This window comes from Myxine glutinosa, chromosome 11 (assembly GCF_964187855.1).
Source record: "Myxine glutinosa chromosome 11, kmMyxGlut1.1, whole genome shotgun sequence".
NCBI classification, from domain to species: Eukaryota; Metazoa; Chordata; class Myxini; order Myxiniformes; family Myxinidae; genus Myxine; species Myxine glutinosa.
Window position 1 is genome coordinate 16,749,919 of NC_136271.1, and position 11,189 is coordinate 16,761,107.

General features: G+C 45.0%; 1 protein-coding gene across 1 annotated transcript in view; it reads right to left on the reverse strand.

Moving 5' to 3' along the window:
* LOC137436453 (protein S100-A1-like) overlaps positions 1–11,189 on the reverse strand; it is a 126,529-nt gene that overhangs the window by 90,838 nt on the left and 24,502 nt on the right. Inside the window, exon 2 of the mRNA XM_068130244.2 lies at positions 7,017–7,199. Within this exon, the coding sequence (XP_067986345.1) occupies positions 7,017–7,157 (141 nt within the window). The 5' untranslated portion in view covers positions 7,158–7,199. The remainder of the gene's footprint in view (positions 1–7,016; positions 7,200–11,189) is intronic.

Consider the following 11,189-nt stretch of genomic DNA (forward strand, 5'->3'; position numbering starts at 1 on the left):
TGTGCTGGGCCCTGTGCTATTTCTGGTCTTCATCAATGATCTCTCCGACTCTCTGAAAAATCCTCTCCATCTCTTTGCTGATGACTCCACTATCTGCCGCTCCATTCCTTATCCCTCAGAATGGCAGTCTTCAGCCTCCTCACTCTCTGCAGACCTGGACAAAATCACAGACTGGTCAAACAAGTGGAACATGTCTTTCAATCCCGACAAATCCCGCACTCTTTTGTCTCTCCAAAAAGACTGACTGGAAAACCCTCCCATCTACTTTCTCAACAATCCTCTCCAAGAAGTTCTGTCGCTCAAGGTTTTGGGTCTCACTATCTGCCATGATCTTTCTTGGGATAACCACATTTCCAAGCTGGCCTCCAAAGCCAGTCGCCGACTGGGCATCCTCCATCGTGCGAAGTCCTTCCTTGGCACACCTGAGCTTCTCACCACATACAAGACTTTCATCCGCAGCTCAATGGAATACTGTTCCCCCCTCTGGGCCGGTGCTCCTGCCTCACACCTAGCTCGGCTTCACGCTGTTGAAGCCAAAGCTTTCAGAAGCATTGGAATCTCCTGCGATGAAGCTAACTCCGAGGGCCTTTCACTCACTCACCACAGGCAGGTTGGTGGTCTTTCTGTCTTCTACCGACTCCTCTCCAGCCTTGCTCCCCCAGCTCTCTCTGCGCTCTGTCCCCCCAATATTCCTTCAGGTCGCACAATTTCTGCCAGCAACCCTATTATGGTTAAACTGCCAAAATCTAGGCTCTCTGCTCACCTTCACTCTTTCATTCCCCTTTTCTTCCGCCTCTGGAACAAACTCCCCCACTCCCTTCAATCCCACTCCTCCCTCCAGGTCTTTAAAACAGCTGTTCACCACCATCTCTTGTCTTCCCCCATCCAAAACCTTGATCTTTTCAACCCCCGCTAATTCACCCCAGATAAACTTTTTTTGAAATTCCAACTTCTTTCCTGGAAGTCCTTGCAGTGTTGATATGTCTTATACCTCTCCCACCTCCCCCCAAGCCCTCCCCCTCCCACATTTCTCTCGATGTCCTTGCTCTCAAATGTTGTGTTTATGTCCTTGCCCCTCTCTCCCCATCTTGTGTTCTGCTCCCCTTATTTTGTGTTTTATGTGGCGGTTGACTTTTTGTGTGATTAATGTTAGCTCTTTCACGAGCCTCGATCTTGTATACAAAAGAAAAAGAAAAAAAAGGTGAGTTGAAGCAGGATGTCCAAGGTGGAGTGATCTGGTCTGAAACCAAATTGGTGATCTGAGATGAGGTTGTTGGAGAACAGGAATGATTTAATATCGACTGTGATGATGAATTCCATGACCTTGCTGATGGTTCTGTAGCTTTTGCTCCTTTTATGTAGTGCACTGATGTTGTCAGATTTCCAAACAGATGGAAGATGACATCGGGCAAATGTCAGGTTGAAAAGGGCAGAGAGAGGACGTGCAAAAGCAACAGAGCAAGTCTTTAGGACACGTGAGCTGATGCCATCTGGTCTAGGTGCACAGTCAGAGTCGAGGGTTGGGAGAACCTTCTCCAGCTTCTCAGATGCAAAAAAACACCAGGAGCAGTTGGGTACGACAGGTAAAGGTGGGTACTGAGAGTGAGGGGTTCAAGACAAAAGATTCGGAAGCAAACGCGGATTTGAGGCATTCGGCCTTCTCATGATTGGCGTCAGCTGTGGTGCCATTTAAAGATAGAGGAGGGATGGAGGGGGAGCATACTTCGGAAACAAACTTAAATATGACACCACCAGGTGTTAGAGGAGGGAGACAAGTTTGAAAGCTCATTCTTGAGATTGGACAGATGGTGTCTCTCCTGAGAGTGGACACACAGATGTTGCGGACTTCTGGAATGAACTGGGATTGCCTTCAGTCAGATTTGCATTCCATGAAGAGAAGGAGAAGGCGAGTTGTTTCGGGGCAACTGCCCATCACCACCGGATTCAGTGTACTGGGTGAGAAGATGGGTAGGATTATTGAAGATGAGATGGAATGAATCTGTGAGAGAGAGAGAGAGAGAGAGAGAGAGAGAGAGAGAGAGAGAGAGAGAGAGAGAGTTAGAGAGAGTTAGAGAGAGTTAGAGAGAGTTAGAGAAAGTTAGAGAGAGAGTTAGAGAGTTAGAGAGAGAGTTAGAGAGAGTTAGAGAGAGTTAGAGAGAGTTAGAGAAAGTTAGAGAGAGAGTTAGAGAGTTAGAGAGAGAGTTAGAGAGAGAGTTAGAGAGAGAGTTAGAGACAGAGTTAGAGAGAGAGTTAGAGAGAGAGTTAGAGAGAGAGTTAGAGAGTTAGAGAGTTAGAGAATTAGAGAGAGAGAGAGAGAGAGAGAGAGAGAGAGAGAGAGAGAGAGAGAGAGAGAGAGAGAAAAAAAAGAAAAAAAAAGACACAGACAGACACAGACGTTTCTGTACATCAACGACAATCCTGAAAATATGTACCTTTATATAGTAGAGAATGTTCTCCTGCAGAATAATTGGTTGTAGTTAACACATCAATGTATTTGAAGAACTTTGTTCAGAATTCTGTGTTAAATCAATAAATGTGTTTCTTTGAATGACAGTGCAAAGTTATCCAAAGCAATTTTTTTTTTTTTTTTTTGTATACTGAATCGAGGCTCGTGGAAGAGCTAACATTTATTTCACAAACAAATCAACCAGACAAACAAAATATACAAAAAGAGGGAGCGGAAGACAAGATGGGGAGAGAAGGGGAAGCACACAATCACAACATTTGAGAGCAGGGAGAAGTGTGGGAGGGAGAGGGCTTGGGGGGAGGAGGCGTGGGAAGGGGGAGGGGGGGGGGGGGAGAGGTATAAAACACAAGGGGACCGAAATTAGCGGAGGTAGAAAAGATCAAGGTTTTGGATGGGGGAGGACAAGAGATGGTGGTGAACAGCTGTTTTAAAGACCTGGAGGGTGGAGTGGGATTGAAGAGAGTGAGGGAGTTTGTTCCAGAGGCGGGAGAAAAGAGGAATGAAGGAGTGAAGGTGAGCAGAAAGTCTTGATTTTGGCAGTTTAACCATAAGAGGGTTGCAGGCAGATCTTGTGCGACCTGTAGGAATATTTGGGGGACAGAGCCCAGAGAGAGCTGGGGGAGCAAGGCCAGAGAGGAGTTGGTAGAAGACGGAAAGACCACCAACCTGCCTGCGGTGAGTGAGTGAAAGGCCCTTGGAGTTAGCTTCATCGCGGGAGATTCCAATGATTCTGAACGCTTTGGTTTCAACAGCGTGAAGACGAGCTAGGTGTGAGGCAGGAGCACCAGACCAGAGGGGAGAGCAGTATTCCATAGAGCTGCGGATGAAAGCCTTGTATGTGGTGAGGAGCTCAGGTGTGCCAAGGAAGGACTTCGCATGACGGAGGATGCCCAGTCGGCAACTGGCTTTGGAGGCCAGATTTGATATCTGGTTTTCCCAGGAAAGATCATGGCAAATAGTGAGACCCAAAAGCTTAATTGACAGAACTTCTTGGAGAGGATTATTCAGAAAGTGGATGGGAGGGTTGTCCAGTCGGTCTTTTTGGAGAGACATCGTAAGAGTGTGAGATTTATCAGGATTGAAAGACATGTTCCATTTGTTTGCCCAGTCTGTGATTTTGTCCAGGTCTGCAGAGAGTGAGGAGGCTGCAGACTGCCGATCTGATGGATGAGGAATGGGGCGACAGAGAGTAGAGTCGTCAGCAAAGAGATAGAGAGGATTTTCAAGAGAGTCAGAGAGATCATTGATGAAGACCAGAAAAAGCACAGGGCCGAGAACACTACCTTGGGGAACTCCAGCCTGAACAGGAAGAGGAGATGAGAGAAACCCATTCAGGGCCACAGGTTGACTACGACCAGAGAGGAAGTCCGCCAGCCATGCGTGGAGATTTCCATGGATACCAAAGGAGGAGAGTTTGGTGAGCAGAGCAGGGTGCCAGACCGTATCGAAGGCATGTGAAATGTCAAGGGCGACAGCTCTAATTTCCTGTTTGGGGTTGAGGACCTCCATCCATTGTTGAGAAAGCAGAAGCAGCATGTCCAGAGTAGGGTGACCAGGTCTGAAACCAAATTGATGATCAGAGATCAAGCCATTGGAGAAGAGGAAAGATTTCATATCTGAAGCAATGATGGATTCCATGACTTTGCTGATAATTGGGAGAAGGCTGATTGGTCTGTAGTTGCTAGGATCTGTTTTTGCACCTTTTTTGTGCAAAGCGGTGATGTTGGCTGATTTCCAAGCAGATGGCAGATGACCTTGAGCAAAAGAGAGGGTGAAGAGAACAGAAAGAGGGAGTGAAAGAGCAGAAGAACATGATTTTAGGACCCGTGGGCTGATGCCATCAGGACCAGTTGCAGAATCAGAGTCGAGGGTTGACAGAAACTTTTCCACCTTGTCAGGAGGAAAGGACACATAGTCCAGGAGCAGCTGGGTACGACTGGGTACGGTGGGTACAGAGAGGGATGGGTTTGGGACACAAGATTTAGAGGCAAACACAGAGTTGAGGCATTCAGCTTTTTCACGTGCGGAGTCAGCCGTTAAGCCGTTTGAGGTGAGGGAGGGGATGGAGGGGGAACAAACACCAGAAACAGATTTGACCAGACGCCACCAGGATTTGGAAGAGGGAGACAGATAAGAGAGTTCGGTCTTGAGAACTGTGAGATATTGTTTCCTGGCTCTCCTGAGGGTGGACACACACTTGTTTCGGGCTATGTGAAAGGAAATGAGATTTCCTTCCGTTGGATTTGCTTTCCAGGAGACGAAAGCAAGTTGTTTCAGGGCAACAGCCTCACCACAAGATTCCGTGTACCATGGACGGGAGGAAGGGTATGACAACTGAAGACGAGATGGGATAAATCTGTGCATGAGAGAGAGCAATTTACTTTGAAAGAATTCCCAAGATGAGTTGATGTCAGAGGCGGTAGAGATGGGAGACCAGTCCAGATGATTGATGGCTGCTTGAAGACCGTGCCAGTTGGCCTGAGTGAAATGCCAGACTCGTCGACGCTGAGGAGGCTCTCTGAGAATGGTCAGAGAGATGTCCACTTTGACAAGCACATGATCAGATGAGCCGATTGGAGCAGAAGAAGAGCAGCAGACATTTTCAGGGAAGTTAGTCATTACCAAGTCCGGAAGAGAAGATGCTCTGTTGACTGAGATCCGGGTCGGGAAATTGACAGATTGTGTCAGTCCCAGTGAGTCGCAGAAATCCTTTGCTGAGGAGCCATGGCTGGTGAGAGAGGGGACCCACACCCAGCCAACTGGCATGGTGACAATTGAAATCACCACATATGAGGAAGAGAGAGTTGGGATGAGTAGATAGAAGTTGGTCCATATTATCAGACAGCGAGATGTAGATTGAGTCATCACTGTTTGGTGGACGGTACAACACACATATGAACAAGAGGTGGGAGCGAAGGGGAAGCCGTAGCCAGAGGTATTCCTGGGGGTGAGGTGGAGAGAGTGCAGTGCAGGGCGAGTGAGGAAGAGAGTTTTTGATAAAGATAGCAACCCCACCTCCAGGAAGAGGCTCAGGTCTATCATACCGGAGGAGGGAGTAACCCGGGAGAGATACTAAGGAATCAGAGACATCATGAAGGAGGAAAGTTTCTGTTAAGCAGATCACATCTGGTTTGTCAGAAGCAACCTGTATGGAGAGATCAGTCAAGTTTGAGCGAAGGCCCCGGATGTTTGAGGTCCATACCGTTAATGAAGAGGAAGGGGGAGCATCGGGTACAGAACAGGGGGGGAGGGGTAGGGTAAGATGTGGAAAAGGAGGAAGAGGTAGGGAGAGCTGTTGAAGGTGTGTCAGAGATTTCAGAGATTTCAGAATAGCTTGGAGAAAGGGAAGAATGGGGTGGACAAAAGGTTTGATGGAGATTGGGTGAGGCACAGTGAGGTGTTATTTGAGGAGGGGGAAGAGCGAGGCAGAAGGTTGGGGGAGATGAAGGTGAAAGTTGGAAGGGGGAAGAAGCAGGGAGGATGCTTTGAGGAGGAGGGGTGAGAGGGGAGTCTAGGAGGGGAGGAGCGAGGGAGAGTCTCAGAGGGGAGGGGTGTGGGGGGAGTTTAGGAGGGAGGGGAGGGAAGGGGCAAGGGGGGAGATTTGAAAGGGATGGGTGATGGGGAGGATTTGGAGGGGAGGGGTGAGATTGGATTTTGAAAAGTGTACCATTCATGGGAAACGAACATTTTTTGCAAAATGAGTTTGAGACCTTTGAGTCAAAAATACGCTTGAGGAAGCTGAAGGAGGGGTGGAGTTCTGGAGAGTTTAGGGAATGTAGAAAAGAGGAACTGTAAGAGATGGTATTATTTATTTTTTTTGGAATGAATAGATTTGTTGAGCAAGACGAAAGCATCCTTTTGTAGGAGAAGAAGAAAAAGTTGTTATAATATATGAGAGAAAATAGTTGTTCAGGGGAGAGATTATACATTTCTAACCACGTGATCGCGTGATCGCGAACAACGTGAACTAAGAACGAATGAACAAGTAAGAACAACAAATAAACGAATAAGACCTGAGAAGGAAATATTTTTGGGGGTTTTTTTTTTTTTGAGTGGAGATATTAAACAAGGAGGTATGGGGTGAACGACTGGGACGAAACAGAGAACGAAAATAAATGCAGCGCATTCGACGAACCGCTGAGAGAAAAACAAAACCACAAGGTCGGAGACGGTACGGTAGCCTAAGCCTATGAGTACTAGGCCTCAGAATACTCGATACGCATTAACCGACGATTGTGTATACATGTACGAAAAATTAGCACCGAAAATTTTCCTAAAGATACGCTATAGGTACACACACCGAAAGATAGATACAGTCTCGACAAAAACACAATTGTGAAAGATTACTTAGCTTCGAAAGCGTGAGCGCATGGAACAGCTTCGAAAAGACGTGACCTCGCCGTGATCTCGCCGGCGATAACCTTGATAATGAGGTTATCAAGGTGCTATAGAGACACCTTTATCATTGGTAGAGGTTTCCAAGGTGCTCTTTAAATGTGCCATTGTTTCCCTCCATGATGTCAGGTGTGAGGACATTGCAGGTGCATACCAAGCTGAGTGTTGGAAGATGTGAGTGAAGCAGGTCCTCCAGATCCTCAGGGCTGATGATCCTTCTCCCATCCTGCAGCCTGGAATAGCCGTGGAAGGTTGAGATAATAGTCTCCAACGCTTTATCCAGATTGGTTGCCATTGTTGTTGTAAATTTGATGCTTTCTTGATTTCACTTCACCTGCTGGGAGGACATGTTTATTTATTACTGGCAAAATCGAAGATTTTTCAAGTATATTGGTTGGTCTTATGCGTTATTCTATTTGTCTGTCTGTCTATCACCTACAGGTCACAATTTTAAACCGATCATCACGAAACTTCACCAGATGGTAGAGTTGGTCATTAAGAAGAAGCCATTGATTTTGAGGTCAAAGGTCATCTTGAGGTCAAATTTCTAAAATTGTCATTTTTCATCGGATTGACTTCAAAATTGAACAGCATTTGCATATTGTGTCACTAATTGGGAAACAAACTATTTTGGAGGTCAAAAGGTCAAAGGTCAACTCAAGGTAAGTTCAAACTTCAAAAATCAGCAATTTTCATCTGTAAAATCATAAATTTTCATCCAATTGACTTGAAAATTAAACAGCAATTGCATAGTGCCTCAATTAATTGGGAAACCAACTATTTTTTGAAGACAAAGGTCAACTCAAGGTAAGGTCAAACTTCTAATATCATCAATTTTCATCTGAAAAATCATCAATTTTAATCCGATTGACCCGAGCCTTGATTGAGATCGTCAATTTTAATCTTAATGAAATGGACAATTTGATGTATCCATGGCAACTATTTTGGGGGGAGTGGTGGATTTTGCAAGTATCATGCTCTGCATGATGTCTTCTTCTTTGTTTATTTATCTATTCCCATTTAAGGTTAAGGCTCAGTGAGGAGCTACAATATAGAATGGATCAGGATGCAACAGAACAAAAGGGAGAGGGTAAGGGAGACTCTAACAGTAGGGTCGAAGGACAAAATAGAGGGAGACTTCGACAAATAATGGATGTGGGGTGAATGAGGGGTTGTGGAGGCTGCATAGGGAGGACAAGGTGGATGCAGAGGCAAACACTCAGAAAATTTGGAAGGATTTTTTTGGAAGAACTATCCCAAATTTGGAAAAACGTTTTTTGGAAATTGAAAAACAAGCTGGAAATTTGGAAGGACATGAGATTGGGGGTGACGGGGGTGAAGGGTGCAGTTAAGGGGGGTACAAAAGATCATTGTTTTGGATTGGCAATGATTTGAGATGGTGGTGGGCAGCGGTGTTGAAGATCTGGAGGGAAGAATAAGATGGAGAGGATGTGGATGTTCATTCCACAGGTAGGAAAAATGTGAAACAAAGGAGTGGAGGTTGAGCAGTGATCCTGGATTTATGCGCTTGGTTAGGTGTTTGAACTTTCTCATCACCAAATCTTATACAGTACATATACTGTACATATATATGTAGAAAAATAATAATAATAATAAAATATTCTAAAATATAAATATATATCCAGTAATATATAAAAGAAAGTTTTTATTTGTTTGTCTGCACAAGCTAATCTCTTGAACGATGAAAGGTAGGAAGAAACCTCCAATACAAAAAATGTTGGGACGGGCCCCGGGAAGGTTTTAGGCTAGGTGGCGAGATCGGTCGAGGCCCACCCACCTCGGCCGGGCTGGGCCCATTTCGCAATTAAAAGGTGAGCTGAATTATAGTAGTCAATCTTCTACGGCCACGAGTAAAAGCTGAATTATAGTAGTAAATGCATTCAAAAAGAACCAAAAATGTTGGGACGGGCCCCCGGAAAGTTATAGGCAAGGCGGCAAGGCCGGTCGAGGCCGCTTCGGCTGGGCTGGGCCCATTTCGCAATTGAAAGCTGAGCTGAATTATAGTAGTCAATCTTCTACGGCCGCGAGTAAAAGCTGAATTATGGTAGTAAATTCATTCAAAAAGAACCCGGGCAATGCCGGGTGCTTTTGGCTAGTTCAGTATACAGTCACGTGAAAAAGTAAGTACACCCCATGTAAAGTTTTGACTTTTTCAACATATTTCAACATACAGCTATTTGATTTTCATTGCAACAATATTGATAGATAAAGGTGATATAATATAACAAATATCATGAAACATTTACATTTTGTAGTCCATTGTATAATTTAAATAAACATAAATGCAAATTTCACATGTGGAAAAAGTAAGTGCACACTTGGCTCTAATAGGTGGTATTGCCCCCTTTGGCAGAAACAACCTCAAGTAGGCGTTTCTTATAACTGTCTACCAGTCTCTGACATCGACTGGGAGAAATGTTTGCCCACTCCTCCATGCAGAATTCTTTCAGCTGTGCGATGTTTGAGGGGTTTCTTGCATGCACAGCTCGTTTCAAATCCCCCCACAACATCTCGATGGGATTTCGATCCGGGCTTTGACTTGGCCATTCCAGAACCCTCCATTTCTTTCTTTTCAGCCATCCCTTGTTGGATTCACTGGTATGTTTAGGGGCATTGTCATGTTGCAAGTTCCACCTTCGGTTGAGCTTCACCTTTCCGACAGATGGCCTCACATTATCCTCAAGCACCCTCTGGTACAATGAAGAATTCATAGTGGATTCTATGATGGTGAGCTGCCCAGGCCCTGATGCAGCAAAGCTGCCCCAAACCATAATATTTCCACAACCGTGCTTTACAGTTGGTATCAGGTTCTTGTGGTCAAATGCTGTCTTTGGCTTTCGCCAAACATGTCTTCTGGTACTGTGGCCAAATAGCTCCACCTTTGACTCATCTGTCCAGAGCACATTGTTCCAGAAGTGCTGGTCTTTGCCTAGGTGTTCATTGGCAAACTTTAGTCCTGCCCTGATGTTCTTTCTGGACAACAAAGGTTTCCTACTGGCACACCTCCCATGTAGATCAAATTTGTGCAGCCTCTTTCTAATGGTAGACTCGTGCACTTTGACATCAACAGTGGCAGGACCTACCTGTAGGTCCCGTAATGACATTCTGGGGTTCTTAGAGACGTCTTTCAGCATCTTGCGGTCTGCTCTCGGGCTGAACTTGTTGGGACGGTCTGGCCTGAACAAGTTTGCAGTTGTTTGGCATCTTCTCCACTTGTAGATGATCTTCCGGACAGTCGAATGATTGATTTCAAATTGTTTCGAGATCTTTTAAAATCCCTTCCCAGACTCGTAGGCATCTATAACATTCTTTCTGAAGGCCTCAGAGAGCTCTTTTGATCTAGGCATGGTGATGCCGCACACTTCAACAACAAAGAGCAAACCAAACGAAATGTCTGAGGTTTAAATAAGACAGGTTCCTCCAAGATCCTCTCTAACGATGTTCTAATCATTTGCACCTGAGCTGGTGCACCTGATTCTAATTTTAGGTATTTGAAGTAGTGATAAATGTAGGGGTGTACTTACTTTTTCCACATGCGAAATTTGCATTTATGTTTATTTAAATTATACAATGGACTACAAAATGTAAATGTTTCATGATATTTGATATGTTATATCACCTTTATCTATAAATATTGTTGAAATGAAGATCAAATAGCTGTATGTTGAAATATGTTGAAAAAGTCAAAACTTTACATGGGGTGTACTTACTTTTTCACGTGACTGTATATATACTCGTATCTATACACTACATGCCCAAAGTATGCGGACACCCCTTCTAATTTGTGGATTCGGCTGTTCCAGCCACACCAAATGCTGACAGGTATCTACTATAAATGGATGAGTTGTGTGTGTGTGTGTGTGTGTGTGTGTGTGTGTGTGTGTGTGTGTGTGTATGTGTGTGTGTGTGTGTGTGTGTGTGTGTGTGTGTGTATGTGTGTGTGTGTGTGTGTGTTTGTGTGTGTGCGTGTGTGCATGTGTGTGTTTGGCATACTTTTTGACGTCTATTCATGAATTACGTACTATTCAAATGTACCTTTTAACCCTTTAGACTGCTGAGACCCCTTAGACTTTGAAAGACTCTTCAACACTTGAGACCCAAAATACTCCAAGGACACAAAAGACCCACGAGGACCCAAATCACTCAAAAGTCTCCAAGGGCCCAAAAGTCCTTGTTGACCGAAAAGTTCCCGATGACCGAAAAGTCCCCAAAGACCCAAAAGTCCCCAAAGACCCAAAAGTCCTCGAAGACCCAAAAGTCCCTAAAGATGCAAAAAGTCCCCAAAAGACCCATATGACCAAAAAGA